Consider the following 15,449-nt stretch of genomic DNA (forward strand, 5'->3'; position numbering starts at 1 on the left):
GGCACTTAGGGACATGGTTTAGTGGGCATGGTGGTGTTGGGTTGACGGTTGGACTCGATGATCTTAGAGGTCTTTTCCAACCTCAATGATTCTATGATTCTATGATCTTGCCTTACTCGCTGACTGTGTTCAAAGAACAATTGTGCCTGTGCCTAGTTTATCTATGTTAAATTACATTTATAGGTATATAGTTACGTAGTTATACATATATAGCTATAGATAGTTATGGGTAAACACAAATTAGTATTTATTTCTGTTACCCAGAAAATATTTATTTTATCTTAGACAACACAGAAACCACCTTAACAAAACCCTCACAGGCTGTTTGTAGCTTTGAAAGACTCCTAAGGAAAAGCGTGGAGTGACAGTGAGGCAGAAGGTAGGTATGTGGAGACAAGAGGCTACCGTTTTTCACTGAGAGCACTTGGAGAAACTGGCTTGGCCAGTTTTAGGAGTGTCATTATACTACATTAAACTGAATTTTTCCAAGTGAGCCTGCGGCAAGAACCACGGTCCCGGTGGTGGTGGTGGAGACACCATGCCCAACGTAGGAGCAGAGAAAGCAGAAGCACGCTCAGGTTGTTACCATTTCCACTGTCCTCACTGTGAACATCACCCTATGGACTTCTACATTCATTAAATTGTGTGAATTATTATAATTATTAATTATGTAAAATGGCACTGCCACACCAGGCTATGAGACTTCCATACTTGCCTATATAGATGGGTTTTATAGGCTTTATATTTGACCTGCTGAACATAAAATTGCTTCAAAATCCACCTGCCTGGCAAAGTTTCCCTGTCTCACTTCAAAATTTCCTACTAGTTCCCTCAGGAGATTGCTTTTACCTCACATCAGTCTTTTCATTACTCATTTATCAGCCCGTCTTTTCTGCTAACTTCTGCAAGGAGCCAAAATGCTGTTACAGACACCTGAATGTGCAGAGTCTGGAGGTGGAAGCCTAATTAGGTCAGTGTTCCCAGTCCGGTCTGACCTGTAAGTACCTCCAGGTTGGTGGAGCTCACCTCCATGTGCTGTCCCTGCTCTGCAGGCAGAGCCAGTGCTGCCTGTGATTGTGCGGGCAGGGAGGAACAGGGCTCCAGGTCCTTCTCCGAGCACTGACTGGAGAAGGGATAATGACAGAACTGGTGGCTGCTCTGCTGCGACTGGGGACGGGAGGGCGCAAAGGAAGAAAAGTCAAAAAGCACTAGAGTAAAAAAAAATAGTTAAGGGCTTCTTCCAGTCATGTACTCTCTTCTTGACCCACCATGCAGCTCTGGAGTTGGCAGCTGTCTGTGTTTGCTTTACATTGGACTTCACCATGCAGCCAAGACAGCTCTGTCAAACATTTTGGGTGGTTTTGCAATGAGAAAACATGATACTGCGGAGCCAGCAGTTACTGCCATACAAGGGTGCTGGAAAAGAATAGACAGCGATCTGCAGCCCTCACACAAAGAGGGAGACCTCAAAAGGACATGTATTCCATGCTAAGTAATAGGAAAAACTAAGCTAAAATAAAAACCAAAACAACAGCTGAGAAGCTTATTGCTTTGAAAAATACGTGAAAGTCCATCCTTCAACAGCTCCTATTATTTTTTCCTCAAGAAATGCTCCACAGATACCAGGAATGGGTCACAGAGCAGGTCATATCCAATTTCTTCTCTTTAGTGCTGCAGACATATCTTGAGTCAATTCTGGCATTAATCCATTAGAGAGAATTTCCAAGAGGGGAAATAACTTCTTGTTTTCCAAGTACAAGGAGAACCAACAGTTTGATACGTGTTTCATGACTTACACTATCTGTTGCTGACAATGCGTAGAGCTGCAGTCCTGCAAAGTTCAATAAATACAGCAAGACATGGAAATCAAATGTTCCAATTGCTTAGTTTTGAAATACATATGTGTGTATAAATATCCTTTGGTATTGCACTGGTATGCATTGACATACAATTTAGGTTGTTATAAGCAGAATCATAGGGAAATAACTAAATACTACAAGGCCATTACTCTCCCAAGTGTTGTTCCTGTCTCAGAAGTAGAGGGTGGTCCCTGTTTAGAGTCAGCCAATGGAATTGCCTCTGTGTTCATTTCATTCCCTTTCTATTTTCTGTAAATTTCCCTTTTTTTTTTTTTTGTTCACAGCTTAGTAGCAGTATTTCTGTCTGAGTCTATTTAGAAAGCCCTGGTTTAAATTTTTGTGCCAATGATTTTTCTATTAAAAAATAAAAAGTTGTAACCCACAAATGCAAATTCTAGAAAGCTTTAGAGCTACTATTGCTAAAAAAACCTTCAAAACAAAAGTTTCTAATACAAGGCTGACATCATATCCATATTTAATGTGAGTTTGTTTTTAATTTTACTTTGAGTAACACTGCCTGTGAAAAGAGATCTCATTAACTCTTGAGGTACTTTTTATTCATCCAGAGCTTCCTCTCCTTGCACAGACTGGGGGCAAGGATGGGGGGAGGAAAATCAGCTCATTATGTCAAGGCAGGAAGTGAATGATGGACCTTCAATGACAGAGCCAAATATATTATTATACCTCCACCTACTCTTGTTCACCTACTTGTCAGATATGGAGGGACGTCTAGTCCTTGTCCTCATTTTTGCCCACGTTTCCCTTTTTTTGAGGAACATTCCTAACCAAAACAGTGTTAACTTCCTGCTTTATAAATAAGACTTGCCTTCTGCTGTCTCTGAAGCTGTGGAAAGGCAGTAAATACTTACAGTAATTTTCATTAAAATCAAGGGGGGTAGGGAGTGTAAATTGCTGACAGGTTCCTATGAATTTCATTTAATAGCAAAGCCTGCTAAACAGGACTTCTGAGACAATCAGAGTGCTCTGGCAAAAATAACTATTTCTTGTAGTAAGTTACACATCTGTTATTCTGGACATAAAAAGCATAAAAAGTCATTTTAAGGTACTTGCTGGGGTCAGTTTTAACTACGGGGAGGTTGAAGATGGTGAGGCTTTATTTGGTTCCTTACAGCACAGTGTGGCTGGGGGGCCCCAACTGGCTGCAGCATCCCCAGAATGTTTTCCCAATAGTCAGAGAGTGCTGGAGTATACAAACACCTTATTCCCACCAGTCTTGCCCTAAACTACCCAAGCAGCAGGTATGGACAATAATTATATCAGTAATCCACAACCCTTGGGTTCCCTCCAAGCCAGAGTTTTTTGAAGGTTCCTTGTGTTTATGGCTTCTGAAGTTGCACCAGTCAGTTACAGTTTTACTCTGTTACGGCACTGCAGCGAAATGCTGCTAAACGAATGGTCTATCCAATTTCTCAGTCAGGTATCACAGAGTAACAAGAAATAAAGAAATAACAGTAGAGCACAGTGTGGCTGTAGCTCCCTAACTGGCTGCAGCATCCCCAGAATGTTTTCCCAATAGGCAGAGAGGGCTGGAGTATACAAACACCTTATTCCCACCAGTCTTGCTCTAAACTACCCAAGCAGCAGGTATGGACAATAATTATATCAGTAATCCACAACCCTTGGGTTCCCTCCAAGCCAGAGTTTTTTGAAGGTTCCTTGTGTTTATGGCTTCTGAAGTTGCACCAGTCAGTTACAGTTTTACTCTGTTACGGCACTGCAGCGAAATGCTGCTAAACGAATGGTCTATCCAATTTCTCAGTCAGGTATCACAGAGTAACAAGAAATAAAGAAATAACAGTAGGCATAAGAGAGATTATGACACTGAAAGAATCAATTAAAGGGAAAAAATGTTGTTCTAGCAATAACTCCTATCCTTTACTTAATTCTTCATGTTGAGATTTTCTGTAATAGCAAGTAAAAGTTCAGCAATAAATACAAAGTTAGCTTCTCTCTTTTGACTCTTCCCGTCTGTCCATGCTGATTTCAATTCCCTGTTTCTTTTAACACTGTGTATTTGTCATTAATATAGATAAGTAGAAATTACTGCTTTAACAGAAAATAGAAAGAATACTTTAATGTGCTGCAGGAATAGCACTTTCTTTGACTTTTTATATGGGCAAGATTGACCTGTATTCGGTGATGCTAGTTTGTGTGGTCCCCGAATGCTAGCTTCCCTCTTGAGTATTGCCTTCCTATGCTAGTTTCCAGCTTGCTTTCAGATATAACTAGAGAATTAACTGCTCTAACACTGTTAGTCAGGAATCTCTTGACCTAGGGGCAGAGGTGACAAAAGCGTTTTCATCCACCGTTTCTTGTCTGTTTGAGAAAGAAATGAAAACAGTAGTAGTCGTAGATTGTAAGGTGTGAGCTGAAATGTAGGGTTATAAATGTGCACCTTGGAAAGCAAGTATGAGAGTAAATGTTTGCAAAATTTTGTCAAGCATGTGTGCAAATTCATGACCTCTGGTATTTCTAGGTCTTTACAGTCAATGCAGTTGAAAAATATGTGAGGAATAACCTTATAGCTTTTGGTCTTTCTGTTTTGTCTTTTTTAGTGTAAGGTTCATCAGTGGACAAATAGCCTGTTTTTCATTGGTATGTGATCTGGCTGCTTTCTGCTACCAGAGTGGTCCTCCACATAGGACAAAGCACAAGAAGAACCTAATGCAAAGAGGACCTCAAGGGATGCCGTCCCCCATTTCTGTTGCCTGTGCAGGAAAGAAAAATAAAAAAGGCAGAGGGGAAAAAAGCCATGAGCCGAGAAATGGGGCAGAGATGGGGAACAATGGGGTGCTAGTCTGCTTTGTCTGCTCTTGGCTTGGTTCTCAGCCTCCTGCAACCACGTGTGGTTGGTGTGATTTACCAAATCTGAGAGAGTGCTCTAACGAGGGACTGCAGCCAGACCTGCGGAGGTGAACTGCAAGCTTCTGCTGCATGCTGACTCTCCACTGTTTGCCCTCCACAGATCACGCCTGTCCCACACTTTGTACCTTTGGTCTTTGACTCAGTGTTTGTTTCTTCCTCAGCTAAGCTGCAATACAAAAATAGGGCTTTCTTGGTATTTCCAGGATGACTAGATTGGAAGGAAGGAATGGAATCTTATTCTAGCCCAATCTGCACATCTGGCAAGTTTGGCTGAGCATCTGTATTTTCAGTGCATCTTCAAGCTGAACGCCTCTCTTTTGAAATTCAAATCTGTCCTCTTAAAACACACACCAACAAAAAAAAACCCAAAAACCTTTTCCACCACTTGCAGGGCTGAAATCGGAGTTACACATGGCAGTTGTGTGGGAGCAGCTGCAAGCGTGCTGAGAGCTATGCGAAATATTTATAGTGAATCCTGTGTATCCAAGCAAATCTGCTTTTTAAAGATTTGCCAAAGTTTGTGAACCTTTCAGGTAAACCTGAGCCAAGTTTAGACTAAATCTGAGCTGAATGGAGTTTGCCAGAAAGGAATTTATGGCTTTGGCTTTGGGTAGAAACTGCAAGATTCAGCATGGTCTTGGTATAGTTGGCTCTGCATAAAGAGAAACTTGGCAGTTTAGACTAAGTTTCACGTGTTACGTTAATATTAGGAAAATGTATTCATAATGCTGAAAGCACAGTATTTTTATCGTTATTACAGAATATACCCATAACCTGTTTATCTGTGGAGTTATAACTACAAAAAAAGAAAGCACTTGATATAGTTATATCTTAGTTCAAACCTGTAAATACATTCTTAATTTAATGATAGGTATATGAATGATTATTTTCCTTCATTCCATTTTTTATGGTGGCTTCTGTGCATGTATGTGTATGTGGTGGCAGTCGGTTGGTTCAACAAGTGGTCTTATGCTGTTGCCTACCAAGATGGCATGAGTTTTGCAGTCCTCAGTTACATTTATTGTTGTCTTTTGATTCTGATGTGAATTTTTAGAACTTCAGCTGTAACTGACACAGATCTTTTCCTACAGAGCAAAATGGAGAGTAAACACCTCAGGAAGCAAAGTGTGGATAAGCAGTAAATGTTCCCAATAGAAACTGTCATAAGAGAAATTATGTGATTGACAAGAATGATAACAGCTTCATCAAAACTGGTGCTTAACGGCAAATAAACAGTCAAACCCTTGACGGTACATAGCAGGTCCAAAGTCGACTTACTAAGTGTAATCACCAGTTGGCAGGGTTGCACTGCTAAAGACATGGCTTTTACAACAGTCACTTTGAATGCAAAGAAAAAGAGTTAGATTTAAACATAAGGATCTGATTTACATTTCAAAGGTTAATATTTCTGGAGAGCTATGAGTGGGAGATGTTAAGCGATGGCTTAGGATATAGTATCATGTGACTAAGATGATACTTCTGTCATGACACCAATAAAAGATCTTCAAGCTGTTCTCAAAAATATGGTTGAAGAAGATACAGAAAAATAAAATGTACATTAAAGTCTGCTTTTTGGTATCTAGATATGCACAAAAATGTTGTGCATGCAATTTATCATAATTATCTCTGAAAACAAGGAAACTTGCAGAAGGAAATAGAGAATTATACATGTTTTATGTGTGTCACTTGGGTAGCATTATTAATGCTATTGTGTGTATGAATATTCAGTTCCATGGCTAATTTTCTTCCAAAAATGATTAGGAAAGACAACAATATCAAATATATATCATGCATTGTACAATGGCCCTGATTATAATTTCCTGAATATGATTCCTTTAGTATTGTGAGTCATTTTTTGCTATGTAGATACTAGCTTCTTGAACATGGCAAAACAGGCAAATTATCTGGATTAATGAGACCAGTAATTTTCCCAAAAGCAGTAGGCACTTGTTATGTAAATCAGAGTTAATCCACAGCAGGCTTTGACTGGCCAGTGATGGAAAACTACGTGAGAAAAGAGAAGTCCGCAACATAAGAAATTCCAGTAAATTAGTGAAATCCCCAGGGAAGTTCACGAGAAGTCAGCTAAGGCATTAAGGTGCACAAGCATCAGCCAAGACGCTGCCACCAGGACTGGCAGCAGCACCCATGGCCATCGACAGCTGCCCAGGAAGGACAGCCTGACCATTAAACTGACAAGCAAAGGACTTTCTAGGACTGGTTGCCAAGAGTAAATTAGCGTAGTCCAGACAGAGAATAAGATTAAATCTCACCCTGATAAGATTAAAAAAAACTAAAGTGAAACTAACCGAAGCATAAACCAGCATGCGGAAATTCCTCTACCGTGACTACAGACAGCTAGTCTCAAAAGCTGATCTGAGTAAAGACAACTCTTCTGTTGGCAGAGACACCTGTTTGTGTGATTTCTTGTTTTTTTTACCACCTGGCACCAATAAATGTGTAACTTTAAAAATAATAGTGATGTTGTAGCCATGGTGAACTAAGGATCAGAATGATCCAGTTCTGGACGCAGAGGTCTTTTTGTGGTCTAACACAAGATACCATCTTTCTTCACAAACCTGGATTTTCCTTACAATATTCTCTTTTGAAAAAACAACTTGTAGTGATATAGTCACGTGATTTGTGATATAGTCACATGATGATAGTTATCAAATAAAACTTTCCAAATTAAAATAGGAACTCAAAGAAAGCCACTGTAGAGTGCACTGAATTTTTATTAGTGCTGATACACACACTGAAACAGGTTGAGGAACTGTTCAAATGGAGTGTTCAAATGACTTTTCTTTACCAAAAGTCCTGCAAAAATACTTTAGTTTTATAAATAGAAATACCATCCATCGGAACTGTTCATGGAGTGTTCAAATGACTTTTCTTTACCAAAAGTCCTGCAAAAATACTTTAGTTTTATATATAGAAATACCCCCCACTTCTCCTTGGAAAACCAGTTTTTGCAATTTCAAGGTAGGGTATCATCTCAGGCATGGATGAAAATACTTGTGTGAGAAGTTTGATGTATATTAGGTTTTTTTGAAAAAAAAAAAAAGAAATCTAATGCCTTGGTTTGTTTGTGTTTATTAGAGCAATAAAAGTCCTTTATCTTACAAGACCAATTTAAAATTATGGGATACAGTAGACATCTTCGTTTTCTCTCAGTGTGTAAAAAGGAGATGATGAAGAGGTTTGTTGATGGCCTACAGTCTATTGTATCCTTTCTCATTACTATTAGCAGAGTTATCTCTGCTTCCAAATTTAGACGTACTGTAGTGTCAGCACAGTGCGTTGGAGCATGCAGAATTAGAGGATAAAGAGACAGAGAGACTACGAGCGTCAAATGTGCAATGAAGGCTTTCTATGGATCAATCCTCCAGGTTTGCATGTGATCTTATGAAGTGTAAAATGTATGTAAATGTCCTTTTATTGACAGCTGTGGAAGTCTGTCCTTAATTTACTAGCTTCCTGCAGCGGTCACTCCACAGAATAAATAAATCAAGCTGTTGTATATGAGAACGCCCCTCACAACCATGCATGCACAAAACCCTCCCACAAATTATAAAATGTACCAGAAGAAAAACCTCCTTTCTTCTTCTATAGAGAGCTTTCCACAGTCTCTTCGGGCAACTTGTTCCAGTGCTTAATTACCCTCACATTAAATATGTTTTCCTTATATCCAGTTGGAAGCTCCCCTGTTTCAACCTGGGACCAGCATCTCTCATTCTCCTGCCATGCCCCTCTGTCTTCTCAGTACCCACCTCTTGTGTATTGGAAAGCTAATAGCAGTTAATGGCTATTCATTCCCCTCTGAGCCTGCTTCACGCCGAAAAGCCCTGTTCCCTCAGCCTGTCCTCACACGGTATGTGCTTGAGCCCCTGACTATCTTGGTGCCCCTCCACTGGACTTGCTCAAGTTCTTACCCATCCAGTGCTCTACCCATCTAGACGACAATGTCCTAACTTGGGTACCAGAGTGCTGTGGGAGACTACGCTGAAAGCCTGTCGGCTTAGCAATCAGTCATTTAACTCTGAGACCCAATAGTTTCTTTTGGCCTCCCTGTACATGCCTGTGGGCTGAGGAGAACGGCTCTGAATTTGTATGCAACAACAGAGGATATTGGTAGTGGGCTGTGGTTTTGGGGTTTGGGTTTTTGGGGTTAGGTTGGGGTTTTTTTATGAAATCTTCTTAAGGATACAAAATTAATATTTACCACATTTTTAACAGAGATGTCATTGCCAGTGTTACTAATATCCATACCCAGACCTATCTTCTGATCCCTTTGGAGTGTGTAGGTTTCTTCTCTGAATATCCTGCACGTCTGGTAGACCTGTCAACAGAACTTGACTATTCTCTGCATTTCATACTTGGTCCAACTGGCAAGGACAATGTCTGTGTGTCTCTGAAAAAGTAAAGTTGTGCCAACTTGGCCAAAGTTGTTTATAGGATAAACACAGTGAAACATATATTACAATGCCAACAGCCTTATTTTCATAGTACTTTAAGACTATTTTTACAGTATTAAAGGTTGAAGTGAAAAAGAACATAATGAGTGTCAAAAGTGGGATGAAGGACAATTCGATTCTCAAACTAGTGCTTTTCAAAAAACCCACTGAGACTGTGAAAGCTGTGGTTGCACTGACACAACCCGAGTGTCTGCATCCTGCCTGTGCTCTTTCAGAGTAAACAGCCTGGTAGCTGCTGGTGCTAAAATAAGCATGGATCAATACGACTTGATCCATGGCATCTTCATGTGTATGATCGTTGGAACTGAGTGTTGTTCGGGCAGGACCATTTGCCTTGTTTTGATTTCCCAAAATTCAGTTGGAGTGGTTTCTAATAGAGACACGGGGTAGTGCGAATAAGACCACAAACCTCTTTTGATACTTCAAACAAAACCGCAGTGATGGCACGTAGGAACTCAACTCTACAGAGTGTATCTTCTTGAGACTCTAGATTTGGATAGGAGTATGGGTCAAAGAAGGTTCCATCCCTTTTCCAGCTAAGCAAGAAATCTTCTACCCAGCAACATGGTTCCTGTGTAAATGTATAACCTACATAGGAGTGTTGGGTTTTGTTAGGTATAAATTTCTGTTTGTAAGGCATTGCTGTAATATTTTGCAAGAGTGGGAGAAGTAAAACTCACAATTTTTGTCTCTGTTAGCTAACTCAGCCTGTGACTCCTCCTGTCCTTAGACAGTCAGATAACCTCCCCGAGTCCATGTGCTCATTGTGGAAGGACCCAGAGGAGCTGTCTCATCACCCGTCTGCATCAATATGTGGGAGTTCTCTGAATTGCACATACTGAAGTTCCTTCTCAGCTTCGAGAACGGGAGGGATGCAGCAGGAGTGCCACACGAGGCGATGCATCTCAGGGATGCTGGCTCCTGCTGCCCAGGACAAGGATCTGCGTCTCTGGACAACAGCAAGGGGCAGAAGTGGTGGCAGCAGGGAGGAGTGGCAGCAAGGATGCTTCGGGTGTCAAAATTCCTTTCTGTGGTTCTGGTAGAACAACAGTTCCTCAGAAATAGCACTGTCCGAAACACACAAGAGTTAAATTGGGAGACCAGGACGAGTTAATTAGGCACTTTATTCCATGTTTATTTGTTTCAGAAGTGTAAGCGTCCACACTTCGGGCTGCACAGGAGAGTGACATAGCATGGGCCTTGCATACCAATGCCTTAGGTCCCTGCGATTCTGAAAGACAGGGGTGTGCAGCATTTTCAGGTAATGGGTTTTCCTGAAAAGTACAAAACCACTTGAAACATGCGTGCAACTTTTGTGGCTAGGTCCTCAGAGACTGAAATGCCAGAGGCTGCTCTGAATTCAGTGTCGTCACTGTGATCCGTTCTTCTTGGGTTTTTTATCCTTTTCGTATCCATTAAACAACTTAATTTAAAAGAAATCCATTTGCTGGTCCCATTATGCTTGACATACATCAGAGTACTTGGATTTGTTTATAGAATGAAAGGGCATTTTGGTTCCATTTTAGTGTCTCTAAAGTGCAATGTGTTTGCATCAGTTTTTTTGGAATGTATTTACTTACATGTATCACAAAGAAATTTCCTCTCAGTTAGCTGCTCTGGGTCCTCGTGACAAAAACCAATAATCTGGAAAAGTGGGAAAATGTTTTCTCAAAATAATTGTTTTTAACACTTTGGTTTGCTGGTTTGCTGTTAAAAAAAATGCACACATGGAGCTGTATGGCTTTATAGCAGCTGTACGAGGGTATTTCCAGTGTTTGACCAGCTGAGATTGAAATCCCATTGAATCCCATTAACTTCTGTTATGTGTCACTTTCGACCAGACTGTTTTGTCATATAGTTTTGGCATTAGAAATTATGAATCTGTGGATCATGAAGTGCTGCTGCCTGTTTTATAGGGATGGAAATGAACATGTATCTTGGGTATTTGCAGTCTCCATGTATTTTCAAAATTCCTTCCATTAGGAATTCCCAAATATAATTAGATTAAACCCCTTACTATTTATAATTCCAGTTATTGCTTTCATGCCAATGGGTACCTTTCCAATAAATTGTTCTGTTTAATACAATTGGTTTCAGGGGTCTAGAGGACAATGTGAAATACAAAAAACAATGCAAATGTAATTGTGTTGCAGCAATCGGGAAGAATCCAGAAGTCTTCTTTCTGTACTCTTTTGGTTAACCCCTTCTTCAGTAATTATTGAACGGCTTGATTTATCAATTGAAATGGATTGTTTTCCCTCAGTATTAGTGCAACTTAAGAATTAGAGAAAGAAAAAGTCAGATTTCATATTCAGAAGTTTCATATTCATAAATTCAGAAGATTCATATTCATATTTAGAAGATTTCGTATTCAGAAATCACTGGATTTCTTTGCAAATAAAAGTCATGGTTATAATATTTTTCTTGGCTAAGTCTAAAGGTCAAAATTAGCAAGTTTTAAAGAAGAACTGCAGAGGCATACAGCAGAGCCCTTGTAGTAATCACAAATGAAAGACAGTGCTGAATTAGTGGATAACACAGAAAATCTAATTTATAGTTACAACTTGGTATCTGTGATGGCAGCAGTGCAGTTTGCATGAGATTGAAATTGGGGCAAGAATGCAAAGAGCCAGCAGGTCAGTAAGGAAATAAAGAATTGTGGCTAGGGGCCAGCAGCCAAATCCTATTGTAAAGGCGGCCCTTAACCACATTTTCACTATTATGACAACTGTGAAATTCGAGTTGGTTTTGCTGTTGTTGGGATCTTGGCTTTGCTTTGCAACCGCGTGGGTTCAACCAAATAATCATTTTCAGTGACTCTTTTGGTCTGGGGTTTTTTTGTGTGTGTGTGTGTGTGTTTAGCTGGAGGCCTCAGCACATGAACTTATTTTTAACCTCCAGATGTCTGATGGGCAGTGAAGTCATCTCTTATTTTCCATAGAAACTGGCTGCAGTCCTTTGAGGCACGGATTGCTGGTGTGAGGGACAGCATCTGCTACAGCATATAGGACCTTGCCATGACTGCGTTCGAACTCTGATCTAAGCTCCCTGCATCTCACAAGCTGACGTTCTTTTTCTCTCTCTGTTTCAGGGTCTTTATGTCTTTGTGGTATATTTTATCCTGCACAACCAACTTTGCTGTCCTGTGAAAGCAAGTTACACGGTAGACATGAATGGGCATACAACTCCGGGATCGGCTTTTTTCACACATGGCAGTGGTCTGCCGGCTGCAGGTGGAGAGATCAGCAAGTCCACTCAGAACCTCATCAGTGCTATGGAAGAGGTAACAGTGCTCTGCAGGCATTACCCTGTGTATTGAAAATGTACCTGGAGATTTAAGTGGCAGTACTGAAGTGTAATACACAGGAATGAGATGCTAATTATTGTAGGTTGGCTTTGGGGAGGGGGGGATTATTATTTTTTTTACCATAAAAATTGTTATCTTTAGCCATGGTGATATTCTTGGAACTTACAATTCCCTGGTAACATCCCATCTAGAGAATTTCCCCTTTTCTACTTGAGTCTTCAGCTTGTTATAGAGGCTGGTTAAAGTGTTGTCAAAAGTAGATCATGAGAAATCAAAACATCGATTTAATTCTTTCAGCTTACTGTAGGTCTTAGATGAGTTTTAAATCTTTAATTTTCCAAAATCATGCTGTGCAAAATTTCTGGAAATTTTAATAGAATAGAATAAAATTAGAATGGAAAAGAAAAGAAGAGAAAAGTAAAGAAGAGAAGAGAAAAAAGAAAAAGAAAAAGAGGAAAGAAAAAGAAAAAGAAAAGAGGAAAGAAAAAGAAAAAAAAGAAAAAAAGAAAAAGAAAAATAAAAAGAAAAGAAAAATTTTGAGGGAGATGATTTTCAGTCTCTTTGTTGCTGGAACTGGAATGCTGCTAGTATCACTTTTCACTACCTGTAGTAAACCAAGGTGACTTTTGCTGCTATGTACATGTGTGTGTTGATAGAGCTAGTTGAAAATTTTCCAGCTAAACAGTTTTTCCAGGAAAAACACCAATTTAATGGAATTGAAATATTTCAAGGGAACATGTCAGTTCTAGTAATAATTTTTGTGGAAACCAACCTGCTCACCTGGCAGCTGTTTTGCCCATTTCTCTACCTGCTTGACTGTAGGTTTGTCTGGATTTTAAAGCTCCTCAGCTGCCTCCTGGCAGACCACTAAATTTATTCAACTTCTCAGCGTCAGGTGGTGCCTGACTCCCCAGTTTAGTGGACAGCATAGCTTCTCAGCTCTACATGGCAAGCTTTTATGTTCCTAAGCTCCTAAACAGTGGATGAGCAATAAACCAAGAAAATGTATTTTGATTGTCCTAAAATGTATTTTTTTAGAGTTCAGTATTTTGGCTTTTCATCACATTTAAGGAGGAGATAGATTTTCAAACCCAATTTTGTTCTCATGAACAGAAATTCTGCGTTTTTTGTGAGGCTCCACTTTAAACTGAAGTGGCCGGTGAACTACAGCAAAGTTGATATTGAAACTGTAGGGCTGTATACCACCACCAGAACCCTCAAAGGCTGGCAAAGATTACTTTAACATTTTGTATTGGTAAACATGGGAAGCAGTGGGTTGCCAGCTGTAGATCATACAGTGGAAAGTGGTGATGATTAGTGGCTATAGAAGGGAGAAGCAGGGTCCAGCAGAGGAAGAGGCAGTGTTAAGAGAGGAGTAGACTAGAACCTTTCAGTGCTTTAATTTAAAGTTCTCCATACCAGGGGCCAATGTTCTGAAATAGCAATATTTTTTTAACTTTTTGAGATAGCTAGGACAGGCATAATAAACACAAGGTTAAATGACTTGTAATCGAGTTACATATATATATTTTATTTAAAAAAAAAAAAAAAAAAGGCTACCTGGTTCACTATAGAAGTGACAGAATAGCTGGTTCCAAAATCTCTTGGTCGTGAGTTCGGCTCTGGTCATAGTTTCCAGTTTCTATGCTATAGTTTTGATGATTACTGCATTTCTGTGTCTTTTTAAACTTTGCAGGTGCCTGCAGACTGGGAGAGGGCATCCTTGCAGCCTGCTAGTGGAGCTAGTGCTGCCTTTAAGCAGAGTCCACAAAACGGCAATGTTTTCCACCCTTCTGGAGGATTTAGTACCAGCTCATTGGTTGCTGATGAGGAATCACAGGAGTTTGATGACCTAATATTTGCTTTAAAGACTGGTGAGTGACTCTTCTCCTTGTTCCTCAACGGTTGTTATGTTGTTCTTCACCCTAATGGTGTCACCATTCCATGAGATCAAATTAACGAGACCCATTAATATAATCTGATTGCCAGTGAAAATCTGAAGTAAAATTGTTTTGCCTTGGACTGCTATTCCATGAAAGATATTGTGCAGGCTATCTAAAATAACAACGAGGGAGTCTGCAAGAATATGTTCTGAGTCATGATGATAAGCAGACCTACAGAAAGTAGCAGCAGATTGGAGGCTCTGACATTCTTTCACAAGTGCTTAAATGGCTAACTGGCTGCGTCTAGATATGGGGTGTCTTGTCTTCTTTTCCTTTCTTTTTCAAATTGATATGTAGAATATATACAATGCCTATCTTTATTTTTTTATATACATATATATATGTGAGAAACAGCATAACTTCATAAATATTCTCCCAATGAGTGTAAGACAAAATTTTTGTATGAAATACATTTGGACCTGAAAAATGGTGTACACCGGAAAGATAAACGAGATAGACTTCTGCCCAAACACAAGAGCCAGCGTGATCCCAGGCTTTGCCCTCAGTTATGTATTGCTTTTCTGCTTCTCACCCACTCTGCCAATGAAACTTCAGGTTATTCAAATGATGATATAAATAGATACCCGGATGTGGCCACAGGCGGAAGAAATGAAGTGAAACCTGATTCAAAGATAGGTCCTAGAATCATAGAATGGTTTGAGTTGGAAGGGACCTCTAAAGGTCATCTAGTCCAACCCCCCTGCCATGGGTAGGGACATCTTCAACTAGAATAGGTTGCTCAGAGCCCCGTCCAACCTGACCTGGAATGTTTCCAGGGATGGGGCATCCATCACCGCTCTGGGCAACCTGGGCCAGTGTTTCACCACCCTCAGCGTAAAAAATTTCTTCCTTATAACTAGTCTAAATCTACCCCCCTTTAGTTTAAAGCCATTCCCCCTTGTCCTGTCGCAACAGGCCCTGCTCAAAAATTTGCGGCCATCTTTTTTATAAGCCCCTTTTAAGTACTGATAGGCTGCAA

The 15,449-nt window shown here is 40.1% G+C and overlaps 1 protein-coding gene across 1 annotated transcript in view; it reads left to right on the forward strand.

Annotated features, from left to right (window-relative positions):
• The window catches only part of ADGRV1 (adhesion G protein-coupled receptor V1), a 305,425-nt gene that overhangs the window by 281,247 nt on the left and 8,729 nt on the right, over window positions 1-15,449 (forward strand). Inside the window, exons 89-90 of the mRNA XM_019474377.1 lie at window positions 12,312-12,503; window positions 14,224-14,401. Of these exons, the coding sequence (XP_019329922.1) occupies window positions 12,312-12,503; window positions 14,224-14,401 (370 nt within the window). The remainder of the gene's footprint in view (window positions 1-12,311; window positions 12,504-14,223; window positions 14,402-15,449) is intronic.

The sequence above is a fragment of the Aptenodytes forsteri genome, unplaced genomic scaffold, assembly GCF_000699145.1.
Source record: "Aptenodytes forsteri isolate BGI_AS27 unplaced genomic scaffold, ASM69914v1 Scaffold41, whole genome shotgun sequence".
Classification (NCBI taxonomy): Eukaryota; Metazoa; Chordata; class Aves; order Sphenisciformes; family Spheniscidae; genus Aptenodytes; species Aptenodytes forsteri.